This window comes from Gossypium hirsutum, chromosome A13 (genome assembly GCF_007990345.1).
Source record: "Gossypium hirsutum isolate 1008001.06 chromosome A13, Gossypium_hirsutum_v2.1, whole genome shotgun sequence".
Taxonomy (NCBI): Eukaryota; Viridiplantae; Streptophyta; class Magnoliopsida; order Malvales; family Malvaceae; genus Gossypium; species Gossypium hirsutum.
In genome coordinates, this window is record NC_053436.1 from 108,498,148 (window position 1) to 108,522,502 (window position 24,355).

Here is a 24,355-nt window from a genome sequence, read left to right on the forward strand (position 1 = left end):
AAACAAATAAAAACATGAATAAACATTTTTGAAACGGTGTATAGTGAGATGACATAAAATGAGCGGGAAACAAAAAATAATAGTTAGGAATATATCTAGGCACATAATAAATACGGCAATAATATTAAAAAACAATGACAATGCATGCGATGTAGTAAACGTAATAATGGTATCAGACGCGAAAAACAATGAATACATATGTGATAATGATATTAAGAGTACGTACGTAATATGTTTATTCACATATATATATTAAATAGTAATAATGTTAGAAATATACTATATATAATGTTTGATGTATACACAAAGTAGTAAAAATATATATAACTAGTAATGTTAAAGTATATACATAATAATATATATATATAAATATTGAAAAATGTATGTACATAATATATATTGAAAAATATACATAATAATATTAAAATAAAATAATAAGTAATAATAATGAAAATAATAGTTATAATAATAATTATAATGATATACGAAAATAATACTATATATAAAACGTGTATACAAGAACAATAAAACATATGTACTAATATTAATAATAAGTATAGTAAGAATAAAATAAATGTAATAGTAATATATACACAATATGATATTAAAAATATACTTAAATATACATATACATACAATAGTGTTTAAGGATATATACCTAAGATGATATGGAAATATGTACATGGAATAGTATATAAAAAATATAACTAATAATGTTGAAAATATTTACATATATTTTAAAATAAATACATAATAATATTAGAATAAAATAATAAGTATAATAGTAAATATAAGGATATATGAAAATAATACTATTAATAAAAATATATATACATAAACGTATAATAAAATATATGTACTAATATGATAGGAATAAAAATAAATAATATATATATGATGTGGTATTAAAAAGATATATATATGATGTGGTATTAAAAAGATATGAAAAATAAAAATGTACAAATAATATGGTATTAGAGGTATATACATAACATATATAAAAATGCAATATTTAAAGATACATACACACAATATATATAAAAATGTTAAAATATTTACATAGTATATACATATATTAAAGATATATACACAAAATAGAACACATACTAACATTGATAAAACATATACAAGAAATAGTAGAACGTATAACTAATAATACTAAAGATATATACATATATATAAAAACATATACGATACACATATGTATTAGCAACGACAATAATATTAAAAAACTATTAATAGTATTACATTACACAGATATATGTATATTAAAGATATATGCATACACAATTAACATATACTATTATTAATAATAATAAGAATAATATAAATAATAGTAAATATAATGATATTAAGTAATATTAAAAATAATTAGTTTAATAATAAAGATATGAAAATAACCTGAAAGGACTAAAATTGAATGAAGGATAGAATTCTAGGGCGAATTTGAAATAAAGAGAAAGAGAACAGGACCAAATTAAACACGCAAAAAATAGGGGAAGGACCAAAAGCACAATAAACTCGTTTGCCCCAAAACGCGCAGTATTATGGGACTAAATCAGAAACCAAAGTAAACTGTTAGGCCAAATTGAAAATCCATAAAGACTTAATTGTGAAGTATTAGAAAAGCGGAAGGACCGATGGCACAAATAGTCCCTAAGAGCAAAAACACGCGGATCTTAGCTGAAGCGGGTCGGGTCTCGGGTTGGCCTTGATCAAAACGGCGCCGTTTCAGGTTAAATGGGGGGACCAAAATGCACCGTTTTGGTCCCTATAAAAGATAATTTTTTAAAAAAAAATTATTTTAAAGAGGGGGAAGAAAAGAAAAAGGGGAGAGAAAAGGGAGAGGGGGAGGGAACCCGGCCATGGGCCGGTCACCAATCCGATCGTTGGACCGTGGCCTGAAAAGGTAAAAAATTTGTTTTTTTATTATTTTTTTTACGTTTTATAATATTATTCTTTATTTATATTTATGTGTTTATAAATATGGAAGAAATAGGTTCGAAAATAAAACGAAAAATAAAATAGAAAAATTCACCTTAAGGCTTTGATGTCGGTTTTTTGGTTGCTGGATTGGTATTATTCTTGTATTTCTTCCTATATATTTTCGATCTGTTTGTGTATATATTGGAATCTAATCCTTGTATTGATAAAAAATCCAACCCTTTTACAATTTTTGATTCGGGTTTTTATAACCCTTTTTCATCTATTTTCCTATTGTTTCTGTCTTGTCTTCCTTACTAATTGCAGGGGATGGGCACGAGCGGTGGAGGTGATCGGTGGTGCAGGGAATGGTGCTGGTGGCTGGTGTCAGGGACAGGTGGGGGGTAGGTTCGGCTCCACAGTCAGTGCAAGTGGCTAGGGTTAGGTATTTTCTATTTTGGGTTTGGGGTTTCAAGTGGGTTTGGGCTAGTGTTGGGTTTTAAGTGTTTAGGTTAGTTTGGGTTTTGATATAAATGGGTTTAAGTGGGTCTAATGGGTTAAGGTTTGGATAGTGGGTCTGGTTGTAACTGGGTTTTGGGTATTTGTACTCGGGCCCGAGCAATTTAAATGGGTCATTTGGTTATTAGGCCATTCGGGTTTTAATGGATTTTGGGTTTAGGGTATAAATGGATTAAGGTAACTTTGATGTAAACAGGCCCAAAATTGGCCTACAACAGGCATATTTGAAAGAATTTTTTGGTCAAAATAAAGTCATGCTCGGAGAAAATAGTATTAATAGAGAAAGTGACATGGATCGATATAACACCCTTAACCCTTATCCATCGTTGGAATAGGGTTACGAAGCATAGCCAAAATTTACAGACTAATTTCGAATATTTCATTATCTTTATTATACAATTCAAGAATCAAACATATAACACTCATATTGTCCTTTAGATGGGCCCTCAAGGCCCAAAATATACCTTAGAATTGAATTGGGACTAAACTGAACACTTAGGAAAATTTTCCCAAATTTTAAAAAAAAGTCTTCTTAGGAGCAGCGGACACACGCCCGCGTCTTAGGTTTTATGGGCATTCGATATGAGGCACATGATCGTGTTCCAGCACGTGTTCTTACCCGTGCAACTTTCTGACTTAAGTCACATGACCAACCACACACCCGTGTGCTAGGCCGTGTACAAAAACCTGGGCATTCTATTTTGAAATTTTAAGGTGCAGGGGATGCACGACCAGGCCACACGCCCATGTGCCAGGCCATATGTCACATACGGCTGAGATACATGCCCGTGTCTCTGCCCGTTTAGACGAAAATAGACCATAAAAGGATCTCTAAAACAACCAATTTCTAACTTTAATATGTTCATATTATCTCATATATTCTAACATTCTAATTAGAACATAAATTAATTCACATATGTAATCACCTATATTAACATACTTTACCAATTTATTCAATACTCATACAAATATTTATATCAAACATGACAAACCATACATATATAAGTTAACATAAAACATAACCATATTGTAATTTTAACATTTACACTACCATTTGAACCCCTATACATGCCATATAAAACATAATATATTTAGTAAAATCTACCGGCGAGTTGGATAGTGTGATTCGATGTGTTGATCTAACCTCTCAGCTTCTCGTAAATCTTTAAAGAACATTAAACAACATAGTAAGCTTAATGAAGCTTAGTAAGTTCGTTGGATTTAATATGAATCTTACTAAACATACTATAAGATATAATATACATAATATCTTCATAAAACCCATATGTATATATATATTTGGAAATATTTGTTTTAAAAAAAATGATATGAAATTGATAATGTATGAAAAATTAAATAAATATATTAATACATAAGCAAATTTAAAAACATCATCATATACTCAAAAAAAGGGGTAAAAACATATTTACAAAATACTTTGATTAGTAATATATATCTATATGCCTATATTTAATAAGAGAACTTTGAGAACAAGTATAATATAATCTTATATGTAACAAATTGATTTGGGAGTGATGGAACATATAAATAATACATACATAAGGGTAATAAAATATGAAAATATATACAATAAGTGAATTATGCAATTTAAAATATGGTCCTTAAAAATATATATTATACACATGAATAAATTTAAAAGATGATATATGCATAAAAATATTTACGTAAGTTACACGAAATTAATAACTCATACTATAATAAAAATAGTTTAATATGTATTATATTCATGTGAAGACATTTTTTAAAAGAATTGAATATTAAAATAATATAGAATAAATAAATGAATTATAAAATTAACTTAAAGTTAGTATAAATTATATATATAATAAATAACATAGAAAAACAATTATATACAAATTTGCTAAAAATTATATTTATATAAAAAAATATTGCTTTGATAATGTATGCAGGTAAAATATAAGTTTAATAATAATTTAAATGATGTATAAAAATAGATGAAATTCTCAAAAAGAATATAAACCTTAAGATATGTAAAAAACATAGAATTAATAGCATACCCAAACCAAAATAAATTTTACTTCAAATAATACACTCATTACTAAAACAGTAGAATAAAAACAGAAAAGATTACAAAATTCAACTAGCTAAAACAACCCAAAATATCACGACTAACAATTAAGCATGTAAAAATGTACAAAAATAATATTTAATTGAAACAAAATTAAAACAGAAGAAACAATTTACAAATAAGATAATTATAAAATAGGATCAATGTGCCACGTGTGCAAATGTGCGGGGACTAGAAGTGAAAATATCCTGCGCCCATAATACTAAACTGGATCGTGGATCAAAGTGAAGCAACGCATGAATTAGCGAGCTAAATTTTAAAACATAAGGGAGGGAAATTGGGGCGCAAATTGAAGGTTGTGCGCAAGGGAAGGATTCAGCACGAAATTTCCCCATTCACACAACATGGCGCAGATCCATTTTACTATTCGGGCCCACGCGCGGACCCTTATGGTCATGGGCAGCACTGTTTTGTATTTCAGACCATTTTAAACCATTTTTCCCTTCCTTTCCTTTCAAATACCCATCCATTTCAACAAAAACCAGCAGCCTTGAAATTAAATTTGCTAGGGTTCCTTTTACAAGCAGCTGAATCTCCATCGGATTTGGTGTCCAGCGGCGAGCAAAACAATTCCCGATTCTGTTGCTGTAAGTATTCGACCATGCCTTGAGGAAATTAGTAAGTATTTTCTTTTTTACTTGAGAAAAAATAAAACTTCAAATCTCATACATTTTTAAAAAACGAAGAAAGTTCATAAAATAGAGATTCAACACCACTTGACCCCTTTCCCCTACTTTTGTATCTTAAAGTATTCGGGATCTCATTGGAGTCGATTTACCTACTAAAAGACGATCTAAACCAAACAAAAAAAGAAAAAAAAAAGAAAGAACGAAAGAAAACTTGAGATTACCCTTGCAAATTCTTAATTGCTTTTTTTTTTATATTTCTGTGCGTGTATATTCTGTGTGCGTCTGTGTTCGTGTTCCCCTTTTCTTTTATTTACTCTCGAAATAAAAAAAAAGCAAGAAAATAATCACAAAGAGAAAGCCCAGAGATTTAGATCGGAGAAATCACCTTCCAATATTGCTTTTTTTGTATTGCCTATTGTGTATTCGTTCGTAAAAATATGCCCCCTTTTACAAAGATTAAAAGCTGGGTTTTTATAGTCGAAAAAGGAAATCAACCGAAAATATACAATATATTTGTTTCCATTTGCTGCTGTTTTTGTTTCTTTCTTGTAGGTACAGAGTCTGTTGGCATGCGCACGGGGTGGGGGCGTGGCGTACGAGGGCTGTGGAGGTATGGGACTGCTGTAGTGGAGGTATGGGTCTATTGCCCAGTTGCTGTTGCGGCGCAGGAGAGAGGGGTGACTTAGGGTTTGCCGAAACTTGGCTCAATTTTTGGGGCCGTTTGGGTCTGTTCCAGTTATTGGGCCGTTGTATTTGGGCTATGGGGCATTGGGTATCAATATTGGTTGTAATATTTGGACCTTTATGACAGACTATTAGTTTGGTTTTATTCTTTGGACTTTTGGTTTAATAATTTGGTATTTATTTTGGGTTTTGGTTCTAACGTAGGCCCGGGCTAAATTGGCCCATTACAATATACATACACTCAAAAATGATAATTTTATAATTACAAAAAAATGAAGTTCCCAAAATTATTTCATATATACATGAAAAAAATACTCGACAAGTTATGAAACAAAAAATATTTTAAAATAGAAAAATCTATTAAAGTAGTAGGCTTATTAATATATATACATATAGGTTTAAAAACAAATACATATAAAATAACATAGATGTGATAATATGTATAGGGCTAAATTAGTCTTATTATATATTATATACATAATAGATTTAAAAAAACGTGATTATATATAAGGACAACTTCATGTATAAAATACATGGATTTAGTAACATGTATATATATTAAACAATGAGTATCAATGAATATGTACATATGTACGATAATACTTTTAGAGATATATTACGTTGAACTACATAATAAAGTATAAGAATAAACTTTAAAAAAAAACATGATTATAAAAAATATAAGGTTAATAATGATATATGTATGAAATAAAGAAAAAAATAACTTTAATATAAAGTATATGTATATACAGTAGTGTATGCGAAAAACATTATAAAAGGGATTAAAGAAAAACGAAATCAAATCATTAAAATATATAAAGAACAGTAAATAAACAAGGATAAAAACAATTGAATGCGTCTAAAAAAAGATTGATAATAAGCCATAAAATGAATAAATAAAGTGAAGGGACTTAATTAAAAGAGAATTAAAAAAAGGGCAAATTATAAAGGGGATAAACTATTAAAATAAAAAGGATCTAATTAAAATACGATTAAAATAAATGAGCTAATTTATAAATAAAATAATCAAAAAAAGAGGACAAAAGTGTGAAACGCACAAATGTGTAGGGACCTAAACTGGAAATATACAGGCTCCCAAGACGCAGCGTTCAAGTGCGGACTCGATTGCAAATGAGCACAAATTATAGGGCTAAATCCTAAAATGAAGCAAAATCAGCATACACGATTGAATGCCTATGCAAACGAAGAGGACTTAACGCGCAATTAACCCTCCAAAGCCGAATGTGCGGATCTCATCCGAACATGGGCCGGGTCATCGGGTCACGGCTATCATGCGACGTCGTTTTTGAACCATCAAACTTGGTCAAAACGGCGCCGTTCTTCATCCGTTTAAATGGCTAAAATCAGCCGAAACTAACATGCACCTAATCTGCTTGTTTTCAAATCCCTAATCCCCTTTGCTAAACACCGATTCATCTTCCTGTTATGGGACTCTTTGAACCCAAGAGAATCTTAGCCTGAAATCCCTCCTCAACTTTGATTTCAACGAAGAAGGGAGAAGAAAACTATGGCTCGCCCGCACGGTAAGGCTCCTCTGTCACCGTTCTTTTGTTTATTTCTTTATTTTCAAAACAACAATGGTGAATGACCCAAACCAGAAACGAAACGATACATGGAAAACTAAAAGGATTCGAGGAAGAAAAGGAATCACCTCTGCTTTTTCTTTGTGCATATATTTCATTTCTAAAAAAAATCCGATTACAAGGTTAAAATCTGGCTTTATAGCCGAAAGAAAGAGGAAAAATTAACGAAATAAAATAAAAATACAATGTTTTTCTTTTTGTTTCTATTTGCTGTTGTTGCTTGTTTGTTTCTTTGCAGGTGCAGGTGTGCTGGCGCTCGGGTACGGGTGGTGCGTGAAGGCCATACGGAGGTGCGCAGGGGGTCGTACGGAGGCATGCTGGAGGCTAGGGCTGCGGCGTTCCTTGCTGCTAGGGTTCTGTCTTAGCTAAAGTTTTTTAGTTTTGGACCGTTTGGGCCACGGGTGCTTTGGGATTAGGATTGGGTTATTAGGTTGTATTAGGTTTAGGTTTTAAATTTGGGTCATGTAATTTGGACTGTGGAATATTGTAATGATTTGAACTGTAAATGGACATTAGATGGGCTGTTAATTATTTTTGTTTTTTCTTGGTTTATTCTTGTGGTCTGGGCCCAAGCATAATTTGGGCCTTACATATATATATACATAATTTAATTGAATTACTTATTTAAATACCCTTGCAAACATGTTTATATTTTTCCCTTTAAGTCTATTTATGTATACCATTTGTTTTCCAATTTTAAATTATACTTTGTTTATTTCAAACACTTGCCTATATTATTATTATTTTTTATACAATGTTTATATTAAGTTTTATGCTTTATGTATCTTACTAATTGTTGGAAAATAAATCTTGTTTCAAATTATTTTGTATAATCATTGATTTTATATTATATAGTATGCCATTCGTATATTCTTTTGTATATTCTTATATGGTTGCATTTATATAATTTATTTATCTTATACTTACATATGTATACATTATTTATTTCAAATTTCTCTTTTACATGTTATTTATCTTAAACCCTTTTAAATATTATTTATTTTAAACTATTTGATTTTTTTACTTTTTATATACTACCATGAAACTGTTTTATGTTTGTTTATTTTTAAATTGTTTTAAATATCGATTATTATAAATGGCTTCATGTATTATTTGTTTACCTTTTTCACCGTTATATACATTATTTTATTTTAAGTTGTTTCACATACATTATTTATTTTAGATTTTTATATCTCGTTTCTTGTATATACTATTTATGTTAAATAGATCTAAGTTATTTATTTTTATATACATTTGTACATTTTGAACCCTATTTGTATTATTTATTTTAAAATATGCTTTTTCTCTCACGCATTATTTATTTTAACTATATATATGTTGTCTACTTCGAATTGTTGTATATATTACTTTGTTTTGTTTTCTTTGATTGTTAATGTCGATTTTAAAATAGTATATTATGTGAATATTTTCATTACGTGCCCTATAAATCATTTGTTATTATATTCATGTTGTTAACATTCATTAACATAACATATTTATTCACATAGTATTGTTACATGTTATATATTACATTTTATTTCGTTCAAATCACATCGTAAATTATGTTTCAACATACTCATACATAATTAGTGGTTTTATTATACCCCAAACAAAAACAACGCACATCGTTAAATATTATACTCGCTATATTTCAAAATAAAGAATTTCTAAATAAGGCAATATTTTGTATTTTGGAAATTCGAGAAATCGTGCCCTAACGTGCTGGGTTTCGATTTTTCGTTTGACAAAACGACCAAATACCCTTTTTAAAAATTTTCGTCCATGTTTTCTTCAAAAAATAAGGCAATATTTTGTTCTTGGAAATTCGAGAAAATCGTGCCCTAACTTACTGGATTTTGATTTTTCTCGTTTAATCTAAATAATCGAATATCCTTTTAAAATTTAAATACGTTTTTTTAAATCAAAAGGCAAGCTTGTTTTCGGGAGTTTAAACTGTTGTGTCCTAACGTACTGGATGTGACATTTAATTACTTCGAGATAAGAAGGTCTTTAGCATCCGCTTCGATTTATTCAAATATTTTTGTAAAACGAACATTCATAAAAAGGGATTGTAAAAATTTGAAACAAAGCAATATTTTGTGTTTGAAAATTTCGAGAAATCGTGCCCTACGTGCTGGGTTTCGATTTATCGTTTGACCGAACAACCGAATATCCTTTTTAAAAGTTCAATGCATGAGTTTTGTAAATCATAAATGATTTTGGTATCGAAGTTTCGAAATATCGTACTCCTACGTGCTGGATGTGATATTTTATTTCTTCGGAACAAGAAAATCTTAATATCCACCTCGAGTTATCCAAGCATTCATAAAAGGGGATCATATTTCAAAATTTATCTTAAATCTTTTTAATTTTCGACATTAAGATATTAATTAATCAATTAGGTACCAATTTTGGGCGTTACGAGGGTGCTAATCCTTCCTCGTACGTAACCGACTCCCAAACCCGTTTTCTCAAATTTCGTAGACCAAAATCGTTGTTTTAGTAAACCAAAATGTTTTATTTAAACGACCAAACTTCTTGGTGATCCGATAATACCTAAACAAAAAACGATTTGTGACGACTCCCAATTTTCGTTTTTGCTTTCAAAACCAAAGTCGATCTCTTCTTTTTTAAAAAAATGATTTTGACATAGCATTCACCATTATATATTGTCGTTGGCAAATAATTTAAATTATGGATTTGCATGAAAAATCTGAATCGAATTCTTCAACCATTTATATATTCTTGTGAAAATATTATTCTTTATTCAGTTTAACATATGGTGTTGGCAGCTCCACGTTGCTCGCCTAAATCCTGTCACCTGCATATATTAAAATATTTAACTTTTTACACTAGGGTATACCAAAATTATTTCCAATGTTTTCGTTAGAAAACATATATTTCAAAAAAAATTAATTTTTTTAAGAATGAGAATAATTTTTTTCTAGAAATATAATATATATAATTTAAAATAATTGTCGTATCATACATATTATTTTATTTAAAAAATATCAAATTTTCTATCCACTTAATAATGAAATTAATAATGGACTTTCTGGAGCAGTGTTAGCCGCTATGGCAGAAGATTGTCGAGGATTGCTGCTCAATAAGTAAGAAACTTCAGCGAAAAGGAAAAACAATCTGCGGGGATCAAAGGAGACAGTACATCTGAAGCAAAGTCCATGAACAACGAAGTGAGTGGGTTAGAAAGGTAGATGCTAAAGTAGAACGGTTTGGGAAAATGGAACAGAAACGGTAAGGATTGGGTAAATGCATTTCAATATGGGTAGATTGGTAAACGAAATCGAATGGGTGAAGAGAACTTGGCCATAGCTGAGATGGCTTGAGAAATAAAGTTCTAGAAAGGTCGGTTAGAACATGGGAAATGATAAAGTTAAAAAGAGAAATGAGGGAGAGTGAGCGACAAGTTTTGGTGACTGGCTGCGGCTTTAAGGCTTTAGGAAAAATGTAGGATTAAGTTTAGGATAAGAGCTTTTTAGGCTGATAGGGGCCTTGGATGGTTTTGTTTTAGGGATTTTTAGTTAAAAAGATATTTAATTCGAGTTTTATAATTTTGTTATTAATTTATGTTTTGGTGCTATGGTCCAGCATTTTTCTTAAAAAAATTTAATGAAATTAATATCACTATCTTTTAACTCAATCAATTATTTTATAATAATAAAGTTGTCTTGTCTTCCATTTCAATGATTCAAATGTCAGTGTAATTTATTGCTACTAATTAGCTCTCAAATTCAAACATCAATGCATGCATGGCTTCAAATCTTCAAGTTCAATGAGTAGGCGCCTTGTTGAGTCCATGAACTGCAATCTTATTGATTCAATACACCAACATTACTCAACACAGTAGATTTTGTAGTACACAATTATAACAAAATATAACATGGTAATACAGTTCGAGAACGTAGATCTCGAGTATAGGACTCAATTTATTATTTGTAATATTAATTTAAAACCAAAACCAAACTTTTACTTGTCTATATGAGCATAATTTTAATTGGAAACTGATGGTGAGAGGCCAGCAAAGACATGGAGCAACTCCCCGTTGTCGATGTGCCTTGCTGGGTCGGAAAAGGCAAAAAGGAAGAACTCCATGAAATCTAAGTCCTTGAAAAGCCGAGGATGTTGGTCATCTATAAACTCTTTGGGTGTCTTGATTATAGTACCCTCATTTGGAATGACAAAAGCTGCTATAGAGTATCGATCTTTGTCTCCGCTCATCATCACTCTGTGATTCACTGATTTCAATCTCCCATTACTCCAAGCCTTCAATTTTCAAAATCAATATCAATAAGTATTTTCAAAATCAATATCAATAATCTAGTTTCTCTTCTTTTTTTTTTATCATGAGCAAGGTAAAGGGGTTATTCAAAATTTTGAACTCAAAATCTTATGATTAATATTAGAAAGTATTTTATCATAATTATTCACGTTAAAACTTTTTAATCTAATTGAAGAGCAAGAAGAAGGGTTCTCCATGATTTTTATCCAAGACTAAATCAAACTCGGCACTTGCGAACAATACCATGGGACAAGGCCTCCCCCACCCCCACCCAACAAAAGAAAAAGGCAAAAATTCATTTAACTTAATTCTAACTCTTATGTTTTATTCACATACATTATTTATGTTAAATTTTAAAAAAAATAAATAACAAATATTAATCGTATATATATACCTTGAGAGGATCTCCAACCACAAATACAAAGGAAGAAGGAGATAAATTAGTCAGCTTGATCCATTGACCATCATTGACCTCAATTTCCAGCCCTGAAATTTGATCCTCACAAATGAGTGTGCTTACTGGTTTATCAGTATGAGCAAAGAGTCCTCTCTCATACTCCCCTGGCGGAGGGGCCATATATTTCATCATCCGCACTAACGTTGTGTAGTTCATCTTCAATGAGTCATCCCCTAATCCATAACTATCAATTAACATTAACCAAATTAACTTGTTCAAATCCTCCATTTGCGTCGCTAGGGTATGAATAGTGTCACTGAAAATAAAATATCAAAATAAAAAAGTCAATAATTCAAACTCACTCAACTCGAACCAGAAATGATTCGAGAACAACCCAACCCACAGAATTAGAAAGGTAAAAGGATTTTTCTTACGAAAAGTGTGGGTGACCATTAGGCCACATAAGTTGAGCAAAACTTTTAACAGAGTCATAGTTGGAGGCATCTCCAACTCCAAAGCCTTCATACAACACAGAAACCTGCTTGCAAGGTCCAACCCAACCATGGTAAGGCATGGGACTATTATTCTTCTGCTTCGTCTCCACTGGGAGCTCAACCATTTCTTTCATCAACCCAAACGCATCCTCTCGAAGTTTCGTGGATACCTTTTCGTATACCACCTCGAAACAACCGAAAGTCTCACAAGCCCGTTGAACCCTCTTGCACAAACGGTTCCACCCTTCGGTTCCTCGCTTCAAATCCGATGAACGGAACTCAATGGCTGGGAACTCAATTTCAGGATTGACACCCGGCATGTTCGTAAATTTTCTTTTATGCTCTAAGGAAATGTTTTCTTAAACTAAATCAGCTTGTAAACTAACTTGGTTTCTCTTTGGGTTGGGGTTTACGTCTATTTATAGTTTTTTCCCAATGGTAGCGGGCAAAGCGAAATATCCAAGCAAAACGAAGGAGGTGGCTCTGGTCAAAGCAAACTTTATACGCTGCTTAATACATATAAAAAAGGAGATTGAATTCAAGCTTCATGGATTAAAAAAATGGAAATAAAAGGAAATAATACTCGAGTTTTATTTATCTTTTCACATCTAATTTTCATATTTCCACAGTGCGAAAAATAAAGAAATAAGTCCATTCTTTTTTTGTCTACTCAAGAAAACTACATATAGTCAAAGTAAACAAAGCCAGCTAGAAGAAAACAGTTTCATACTTAAAATGACGAAAGAACCACCTGATGGACGTCTACTCTATCCGCTGTCCATTTTTTATATCAAATTCTCGCCCTGCAATGCCATGCTCTGCAAGGCAGGCACCATAGTTTTCAAAATCTTATTCGTGGCTGAGTCAACCAAACCATTAAGTTTTTATTTAATTAGTTGGATTGATTTATCATATTCTATTAAATAAATTATAAAAATTAAAAATATATAAAAAAAAACAGTTTTAATCAATTTACCAATCTTTCGATCCAATTCCTTATATTCAACCTTTACTCTAATTTATGTCTAATTTAATATATTGATTGAATCCAATTTCTCAAAATAATGTAGCATGAAATTGTGATTCCAACTTTTATTTTATTTTATTTACTTATTTGAAATAGAGAATAAATTTAAAACTCTACTTTTTTTAAGAAAATTTAAAACTCTATTTAATATTTAATTAAATGTATAATATAATGATATTGATTTTAAATTTATAAGTTGTCGTAATTTAATTTTTCTAAAACTTGTCGATTGAATTTTAGTTTGATTAATATGTGTATTACTGTCAATGCAAGAGAATATGGGTTTGTTTATGGTTTAAGGAGAGACTATGAATAGTTTTAAAAATTATGTTATAAAAAATAGATATGACCAAACCTATAACGAGATTATTTTTGTCTCATGTGTAGAATTTGCTTTGGGTAATGATAATGTAGATGTTGACTGCTCAGCTCCTTCATTTATAGAAGAAAATAAATATTTGCATTTAAAAGGAAAAACACGAGGGTTCAAATTTATAGATTCAAGACGATGAATCTAGTTTTGGTTTGATGTATAATGTGAAATGTTGATATTTACGTGGTAGTAAATTCCATTTTGGCATGTGGAAAATTTTATTCAACTAAAAACAAATGAATTTCTATATACATTTAAAAGAAATACACATTTTTATCCTTGTACCAGTGTGAAAACAAACTAATTTTGCGTGGAAATCATTTTAATTATTTCCAACAAAACGACATATTTTAAATTTCTGTGGAAATAATTTTAAGGGTTGTATGTTTAAAAAGTCTTTAAGAAATTGCAAAAAAAAAAAAATCAGTTAAGCTTGTGTATTAAATCTGTACTTAATTAAGCTCCTTCTATTAATTAAAATAATCAATTAAGTTCGCCGTCAACAGTTTTTGTTATTAACTACGTTGAGTGTTACAATAAATTGATGAATCAATCAAATAGTAACACGCGGTAGTTCATACTTTAATCTAATTTTTTTCATAAAAATAGTCAAAACTCATTAGAAAATTATAAATATATATATAAGTCAGAAAAAAATTATCAAAAAAATATAAGAATTATTAAATATTAAAATAACAAAAATGTATGAAAATTAATATAAACTTATAAATATTATAAAAATATAAGATTCTAATAAATTATAAAAAATCTTTAAAATTTTATAAAAAATTATTAAAATTATATAATAACCATCCAAACTATAAAAATATATTAAAATTGATATAAACTTATAAAAATTATAAAAAAAATATAAAAACTTGAACTAGACAAGATTAATCAATTTGACAGATTAAACCAAAATCAATAAGCATACTGATTCGGAGAAAGCCATTAGAGTGGTTGACCTAGGAACTGGACAGTTGAATCATTTTTTATTTAATTGAACTTGACGGATCAACCTAACTGACAAACCAATGGCTTGATGGTTTGATCACCAGTCCGATTTTAAAAACCTTTTTTAGAATATTTCATTTTGACATATGCTAATAGTTGGATAATGAAATTTTGTTTTAATAAAAATATTAAATATACAAAAAAAAATAATCCTCCGATTCCCAATTCAACCGGTCTAATGGCTTTCCTCGTCTGATACCCTTTCCGGTTTTGAGCTAACTGGTCCAATTCAAGTAGTTATCATTTTTTTATAATTTTTATAAATTTTTATCTATTTTAATATTTTTATAATATTTTTACAATTTTTTATTATCTTTTAAGATTTTTAATAAACTTTTTTTTAAATTTTAAACATTTTAAATAAGTTTGATTGATGTGATAATTTAGAATTGATTGGATTTTTATATTTTGTAATATTTTTATAATTTTTTTATTTTTTTATAATTTTATATCAATTTTAATATTTTATTTTTATATATTTTTAATAATTTTTATGCTTTTTAATATTTTTGAGAAAATATTAAATTAAACTAAAGATATCACATGTCACCAATAAATTAATTTATTAATTTATTTTAATAATCAATGACGTAAACTGTTTAAGAAAAATTTTAATAGATTATTTTAATTAACAACCAAGACTTGTGGATGCAAATTTAATATAGGTGGTGCAATTGAAGATAAAGCATTTTCTTTATTGCTAGTTGCAATCCAACTTCCCTAAAACCACATCCATCGAAATCATGATGATTCATATTTACTAATTCAACACAAATATTGGAAAATATTAAGTCCAAAATTTTCTGTAATAAATAGCTGTTTGAGGAAATTTCCCGTTATAAATATTTGACTTTTTTTTTCCATGTATCTAATAGACCAAAAATATTAACAAATAACATTACCCAGGAAAGTGCAGTGGTAAAAAATTAATTTATATTCAAGATTCAAGTTTCATCAATTAAAAAAATAAAAAATAAATTATATAATGTATTAAACCAAACAATTTATTTATTTTCCATAAACTGATTAATTTAATTTAAAATTTTTAAGATGAATTTAAATTAACAGTGTATTTTCTTATGATAAGTGTAAAAATAATAGTGACAATAAAAATAGATATTGTAACGACACTAATATGAGACAAAAAAATAAGTTAAATATATTACATATCACCATCAATCCAAATTCACTCTCACTCCATGATGTCAGTTTCTATATTTCCACAATATGGAAAAGAAATACTTCAATCCATTTGCTGTCTCGTAGATAAATATGAAACCAAATATGATGACATCAGCTAGAAGAGAAGATAAAAATGTTCACCCAAAATCAACTTGAAATTAATCGGATTTACTATCCAATATCTCCATGAAAAGATCTCCAGCCATACAATCATGAAAGAATTGGGCGATGGACACAACTTTATCCTCTCTCCATCTTTTTTTTTTTTCCCTCAGTCGAGAAAAGTAATGTAAAACCGAGAAAGATGTTGAAATCACCAACATTTTTTTAAGTATAACATGAATATAACAATATTACTACTAACAACTAAAGATAAAATTCTCTAGACAACTAGAATTATAATGCATTAAACAAAATTCACCACTAAACTTTCAAAAAACATCCCCATATACTAATTTTCACCAAAACATCCTTCATACCATTATTTTGCTTGTATACCATTATTTTGCTCGTGAATATCTTCGAACTGAAATTAAGTCAGCTAATTAGTGCAACGATCAATAATCCCAAACAATTTCCCTAACTCTCCATATTTGGTTTCAATTTCTAGCCCTAAAATAGAATACTAGCAAAGGGACTGCATCCATCAAAATCATGACCATTCGTATATTACAATGGCACACCTATTTTCTTTTTTCTCGGCAAAGTCCATTAACTTATTCATAATAATAGTAACTGAGATTAGTTATTATGGTAGAAATGAATTTATGTAATAAATATATTTATAAAAATTAATATAAATTAAAAATAAAGTTTTGGTTTAATGGTAAAGTATGAATGTTGAAAACTATAAAAGTTTAGGTTCAAACTTTATTATATGTGTATATTTTTCTATACAAAGAGATATAAGCTGAAAAAATATCCTCAAAAAAATACAATTTACATTATAAAGTACAAATATTTTTGTCATTATTTAGTTGAGTTGGTACTAGGTTAATTTGTGACACCAACTCAACTAAGTGCTTAATATATAATAAAGGCTTTTTTCAATAGTATATAATATTGTGGGATGTACCTCGCATTTATCGAACATGTTGCAAACACCTTAGATGAGATTCGATGAGCAATTGAAGAAAGGCCAAAGCAGGCCTGACATCACAATGCGATGAAAATCCCAAGCAAATGCGACATTGACGTTGTGACTGTAACACCCCTTACCCGAGACCGTTTCCGGAGTCGAGCACGAGGCATTACTTAGCTTATCTTACCAATTCGGAGCATAAAAACTAGGTTTGAAATTTTATTTCATTATTCGCAGCAAATCTGTCCAATCGCGCAGCAGTTACTAAATTAATTATAACTTGAGCTACAGAACTCGAAATTTAATTCCGTAAATTTTCCCTAAAACTAGACTCATATATCTACTCACCATAAATTTTTAGAATTTTTGGTTCAGCAAATTAATACAGTTTATTAGTTAAAGTCTCCCCTGTTTCACCACCTGACTGCCCTGACCTCTAGTCACTAAAAATAAGTTTTCTCACTGTAGGATTTTCATATGAAGTTCTTACTTGTTTCTACAGAAAATAGACTCATTAAGAAATCTAAGCATGTAAATTTCAACTCATAACCATTTTTGTACAATTTGTAATTATTTTCTAAACTCAGAACAGGGGACTCCAAAAACAGTTCTGACCCTATCTTACTAAAATTCACATATCTTAAAATATAAATTTCGTTTTTCTACACCGTTATTTTTCCATGAAAATAGACTCAACAAGCTTTAATTCCATATATCATTCACCCTATAATTCATTTTATACTATCTTGGGAGATTTTTCAAATTCACGTCACTGTGCTGCCTGAATTCTGTTTCTTTGCAAAATTTTATCCTTTCATGATTTCCATGCATAATTTATCACCTAATCTTTCATAACAACAAACACCTTCATCCTTAATCATTTTAATAACCATACATCATCAAATACTTACACATCACTCATTAGCAAAATCATCATTACAAACATACAAAATAACTAAATCCCTATACATGCCATAACTCAAACGTGTTTCGATATAAAATACCGAGCAGTTGTAGTTGATAGTATGGACGATCTCCGACTTCTTTAGGATCCTTGAAGTAGCTTTGCAATACTATAAGAGAAAGAGAAATAAAAGAAGTAAGCATAAAGCTTAGTAAGTTTACTAGCAAATAAATAACAATATTTAACTTAAATAATTAAACTCAATGTCTATATCTCTAGTTTACTCTTTAGTTAATCTCATACTAGTTCTCTTACTTGTTTACTTAGAATACTTGTGTGCATAACTTACTCAATCCTTGCTGCATCGTTGAACATCAATTGATAGTATAATAAGTTCTTAAGTCTTACAACTTACCTGAGCTTGCCATTTATGCTTTAAACTGAACTTTCATGAACATGATTCGTTTACAAGCCCGTTGAGCTACATTGGAATAATAAGGATACTCGGGTCTCTTCTGATAATAACATGCCAAAGCCATGTCCCAGACATGGTCTTACATGGGATGTTCTCGTGATGGTGCCCATGCCATGTCCCAGACATGGTCTTATAGGGGACCTCTCATCTCGGTGCCAACGCCATGTCCCAGACATGGTCTTACATGGGACCTCTCGTCTCGGTGTCCATGCCATGTCCCAGACATGGTCTTACAGGGGACCTCTCATGATCTTAAGGATGCCAATGCCATGTCCCAGACATGGTCTTACATGGGATCTCTTTACCCAAATGTCATGACATTCGTATCCAGTACCATCCTTATGTATCAACGGGACTTTTAAATTTTAATTCTCTATCATTTCATGCTTGGATCATCATCAAATAAATTCATAAAATAAATTCATAATTGCTGGAAATTAACAGCATTAATAATAAATATTGAAATATTGCATTTATTTACCGTAAACTTACCTCGGTACCAATTATAGCCAAATTCACCAACTTAGTCTTCAACTTTATTCTTCCCTTTGTCTAACCTCGAGTTTCGTACTTCTTGATCTAAAATAGTAAATTTAACTTATTTAATAATCACATTCATCAAAACAGCCCTCGACTCTAACTTTTTTAAAATTACAATTTTGCCCCTAAACTTTTACATAATTACATTTTTGCCCCAAGGCTCGGAAATTAAACTTCATCTCTTATTCTTATGTTTTATAACATTCTGAACATTTTTCCCTTCTATGGCAACATCAAATTCCCACTCTAACATGTACTTATGAACATTAGGTATTTTTACCGATTATGTCGTTTTACTCGTTTTCACTTAAAATCGCTTAGCAAAAGTTGTTTAACATAATTTCTAGCTTCATATTCTATCATAAAACATCAAAATAAACACTTTTCACCTATGGGTATTTTTCCAAATATAAACCCTAGGTTAAATTATTGCTAGAATAAGCTAAATTAAGCTACCGGGATCTCAAAAACGTAAAGAACATTAAAACGGGACTTGGGATCACTTACTATGGAGCTTGGAAGCTTGAAAACCCTAACTATGGCTTCCCCCCTTGCTGATTTCGTCCTAATGAAGAAGATGATGATTTTTGCCATCTTTTTCCCTTTTAATTCATTTTAATTACTAGATTACCAAATTGCCCCTAACTTAAAAATTTTCTATTTCACTTATCTCATGTCCATTTTTTGTCTACCAAGTTACCAATGGTATAATTACCATATAAGGACCTCCAATTTAAAGTTTCATAACAATTGGACACCTCTAACATGTAGAACTCAACTTTTTCACTTTTTACAATTTAGTCCTTTTGACTAAATTGAGTGCCCAAACGTCGAAATTTTCGAATGAAATTTTCACGAAATCATTTTGTGAAATTGTAGACCATAAAAATATAAGAAAAATAAAATTTTTCTCATCGGATTTGTGGTCCCGAAACCACTGTTCTGATAACCTCAAATTTGGGCCATTACAACTCTCCCCCCCCCCTTTTTAGGATTTTCGTCCTCGAAAATCTTACCAGTAAAGAGATTCGGGTATTGCTTCCTCATTGCCTCTTCCGGTTCCCATGTTGCTTCCTCAATCTCGTGCTTTTGCCATAGCACTTTCACCAGATTTACCTTTTTGTTTCTAAGCTCCTTTGTTTCTCGTGCTAATACTTTAACCGGTTCGTCATTATAAGTCATATCCGGCTGAATTTCTACTTCTGTTGGAGTAATAACATGTGAAGGATCTGATCGATACCGTCGTAGCATAGATACATGAAATACATTATGAATTTTGTCGAGTTCTGGTGGTAAAGCCAATCGGTAAGCAACTGGTCCAATTCTTTCTATAATCTCATATGGTCCGATAAATCTTGGACTCAATTTACCCTTTCGACCGAACCGGAGAACTTTCTTCCAAGGAGACACTTTTAAGAATACTTTATCACCTACCTGAAATTCAATCTCCCTTCGTTTAAGATCGGCGTATGACTTCTGACGATCGGAAGCTGCTTTTAAACTATCTCGAATCAGCCTTACTTTTTCTTCTGTTTCCCGGATCAAATCAACCCCGTGTGTCTTCTTTTCACTGAGCTCTGTCCAATATAATGGTGTTCTACATTTTCTACCATACAAAGCTTCATACGGAGCCATTTTAATACTGGACTGATAACTGTTATTATAAGTAAATTCAATTAAAGGTAGATACCTTTCCCAATTACCTTGAAACTCTAATGCACAACATCGGAGCATATCTTCCAATACCTGAATTACACGCTCAGATTGGCCATCTGTCTGAGGATGAAATGCAGTATTGAAATACAACTGAGTACCCAAAGCTTCTTGCAATTTGTTATAATGGAGACAGGCACTCCATGTAGTCTAACAATCTCAGATATATACAATCCAGCTAATTTATCTAGAGAATAATCCATACGTACCGGGATAAAATGTGCTGATTTTGTTAATCGATCAACGATCACCCAAATGGCATCTTTCTTCTTCGGAGACAATGGTAATCCGGACACAAAATCCATAGTAATTCTTTCCCATTTCCATTCTGGTATAATAATTGGCTGAAGCAACCCCGAAGGTACCTGATGTTCAGCTTTAACCTGTTGACATACCAAACATCTTGATACAAACTCAGAGATATCACGTTTCATACCCGGCCACCAATACATCTTTTTCAAGTCATTATACATTTTATTACCTCCCGGATGTACGGACATAATACCACTGTGTGCTTTGTGTAAAATCTTCTGTACAAGTTCTGAATTCTTCGGTACACATACTCTGCCTCTGAATAATAAACAACCATCAGTTCCAATCTGAAATTCTGAATCATTACCTGACTCACAATGCACCCGTTTAGCCTGTAATTTCTCATCATTCCTCTGAGCTTCACATATTTGTTGACGAAATGTCGATTTAGCTCTCAATTCAGCTATGATTGAACCATCATTAGACAGTGACAACCAGGTATTCATAGCTCGTAAAGCAAATAGAGATTTTCGGCTCAAAGCATCAGCTACCACGTTAGCCTTACCCGGATGGTAATCAATAACCAAATCATAATCCTTTATCAATTCAAGCCACCTGCGTTGTCTCAAATTCAAATCTTTCTGTGTCATCAAATATTTCAAGCTTTTGTGATCAGTATAAATATGACACTTTTCACCATACAAATAATGCCGCCATATTTTCAATGCAAATACAATAGCAGCTAACTCGAGATCATGTACCGGGTAGTTTCTTTCATGTGGCTTAAGTTGTCTTGAAGCATAGGCTATTACTTTATCTTCTTGCATCAAGACACAACCCAAACCATTTAATGATGCATCACTATAAATAATAAATTCCTTACCCGATTCAGGCTGTACCAACACAGGTGCTTTCGTCAACAACTCCTTCAATCGGTCGAAACTTTGCTGGCATTTTTCTGTCCATTCAAATTTAACATCTTTCTGTAATAAACGGGTCATTGGAGAAGCTATCATAGAAAACCCTTGTACAAATCTCCGATAATAACCAGCTAAACCCAAGAAACTTCTAACTTCAGATACATTCTTCGGTGGACTCCAATTGACAATAGCTGAAATTTTACTCGGATCTACCCTGATGCCTTCTGCGGATACAATCTGTCTGAGAAAACCTACCTCTCGAAGCCAAAATTCACATTTACTGAATTTAGCATAAAGTTTCTTTTCACGCAGAATTTGCAACACTATTTTCAAATGTTCTGCATGCTCAGTTTCATCCCGAGAATAAACTAAAATGTCATCAATAAAAACTACTACAAACCTATCTAGATACGGTCTGAATATCCGGTTCATCAAATCCATGAATACTGCAGGTGCATTAGTCAACCCAAACGGCATAACCAGAAACTCATAATGCCCATACCTGGTTCTGAAAGCTGTCTTTGGCACATCTGGCTCTTTTACCCGTAACTGATAATAACCCAATCGGAGATCAATCTTTGAAAATACTGTGGCACCTTTCAGTTGATCAAATAAGTCATCAATTCGAGGCAATGGGTACTTATTCTTTATAGTTACCTTATTAAGCTGCCGATAGTCAATACACAATCTCAAAGACCCGTCTTTCTTTTTCACAAACAGAACTGGAGCACCCCGAGGTGAATGACTCGGACGAACAAAACCTCTGTCAACAAGTTCCTGTAACTGTGCCTTTAACTCTTTTAATTCTGTAGGAGCCATACGATACGGAGCTATGGAAATTGAGGCAGTTCCCGGAATCAGATCTATAGAAAATTCCACTTCTCTTTCTGGTGGCAACCCTGGTAACTCCTCTGGAAATACATCAAAAAATTCACATACAACTGGCACTGCCTGTATCTTTGACTCAGATACCTTAGTATCCAACACATACGCCAAATAAACATCATACCCTTTTCTAACACACCTCTGAGCTGTCATAACTGAAATCATATCGGATAATCCCTTTGTCTGATTAGATTTAACCCAAAGTAATTCTCCATTCTGGCATTTCAACACAACATATTTTTGTCTACAGTTTACTACTGCATCATGCTGAGTTAACCAATCCATGCCCAATATCACATCAAACTCATCAAAAGGCAATAACATCAAGTCAACCGGGAAACAAATACCTTTTACCATCAGTGGACAATTTTTACAAACTTTATCCACTATCACAAACTGGCCCAGGGGGTTCGAGACTTTAACCATAAATTCAGTAGGTTCAACAGACAAATTTTTAACAAATGCTAATTTTGTGCATATATATGAATGTGTAGAGCCAGGATCAATTAATGCAATAACAGTAGTATCATAGAGAGAAAATGTACCCACAATTACATCAGGAGAGGACGCCTCTTCACGTGCTCGAATAGCATATGATCTTGCAGGTGCTCTAACATCTGATCTAACCGCTGAATCTTTGAATGCACCCCTATTACTTGCCCCCACTCCTGGGTTTCTCTGCGGTCTACCTCTGGTAGAAGCATTACCTGATCTCGCACTCATTATTTCTTCTCTTTTAGTTGTTTCAGGACAATCCCGAATAAAGTGATCGGATGCTCCACATCTGAAACAAACATTTTCACCTGCTCTACACTCTCCGGGGTGGCGTCTCCCACATTGAGGACATTCCGGTCTAGGAGGTCGAGTACTGCCAGTACTTGCAACTGTAGTGGTTCGAGCTCTAAAACCCTCGAATCTTCTACTTCTGCTTCGGCCAGAATATATATATGGAAAATGTGATCCGCTAGAGAGCTCCCTAGGCCTCTTAGATGTAGACTGAAATGATTTACTCATTTGCCTCTTCTTTGTATCCTGCGCTCCAGCTTCAGCTTTGCTCTTCTCTTTTTCTTTTAACAAGTCTTCTACTTTACAAGCTCTTTCTACCAGAACAACAAACTCTCTGATTTCCAATACACCCACTGATAGTCGGATGTCATCATTAAGCCCATCTTCAAATCTCTTACACATGTTGGCTTCGGTGGATACAAATTCCCGAGCATACTTACTAAGTCTGACAAATTCGCGTTCATATTCAGTCACGGACATCTTACCTTGTTTTAGCTCAAGAAACTCCTTCCTTTTCTGCTCTGTAAATCTCTGGCTGATGTA

General features: G+C 31.4%; 1 protein-coding gene and 1 long non-coding RNA gene across 2 annotated transcripts; one reads left to right on the forward strand and one right to left on the reverse strand.

Annotated features, from left to right (window-relative positions):
- Positions 1-7,221: 7,221 nt before the first annotated feature.
- Positions 7,222-8,000, forward strand: LOC107942045 (uncharacterized). The gene is made up of 2 exons (XR_001695748.2): positions 7,222-7,409; positions 7,708-8,000. It is a non-coding gene; the product is annotated as an uncharacterized lncRNA (long non-coding RNA).
- Positions 8,001-11,278: 3,278 nt separating this feature from the next.
- LOC121212611 (probable 2-oxoglutarate-dependent dioxygenase AOP1) lies at positions 11,279-13,289 on the reverse strand. Its single transcript, XM_041085719.1, has 3 exons — positions 12,601-13,289; positions 12,164-12,482; positions 11,279-11,753 (listed from the first exon to the last, which is right to left on the reverse strand). The coding sequence occupies exons 1-3, from the start codon at positions 12,978-12,980 to the stop codon at positions 11,481-11,483; spliced, it is 972 nt and encodes a 323-aa protein (XP_040941653.1). The 5' UTR covers positions 12,981-13,289; the 3' UTR covers positions 11,279-11,480.
- Positions 13,290-24,355: the final 11,066 nt, after the last annotated feature.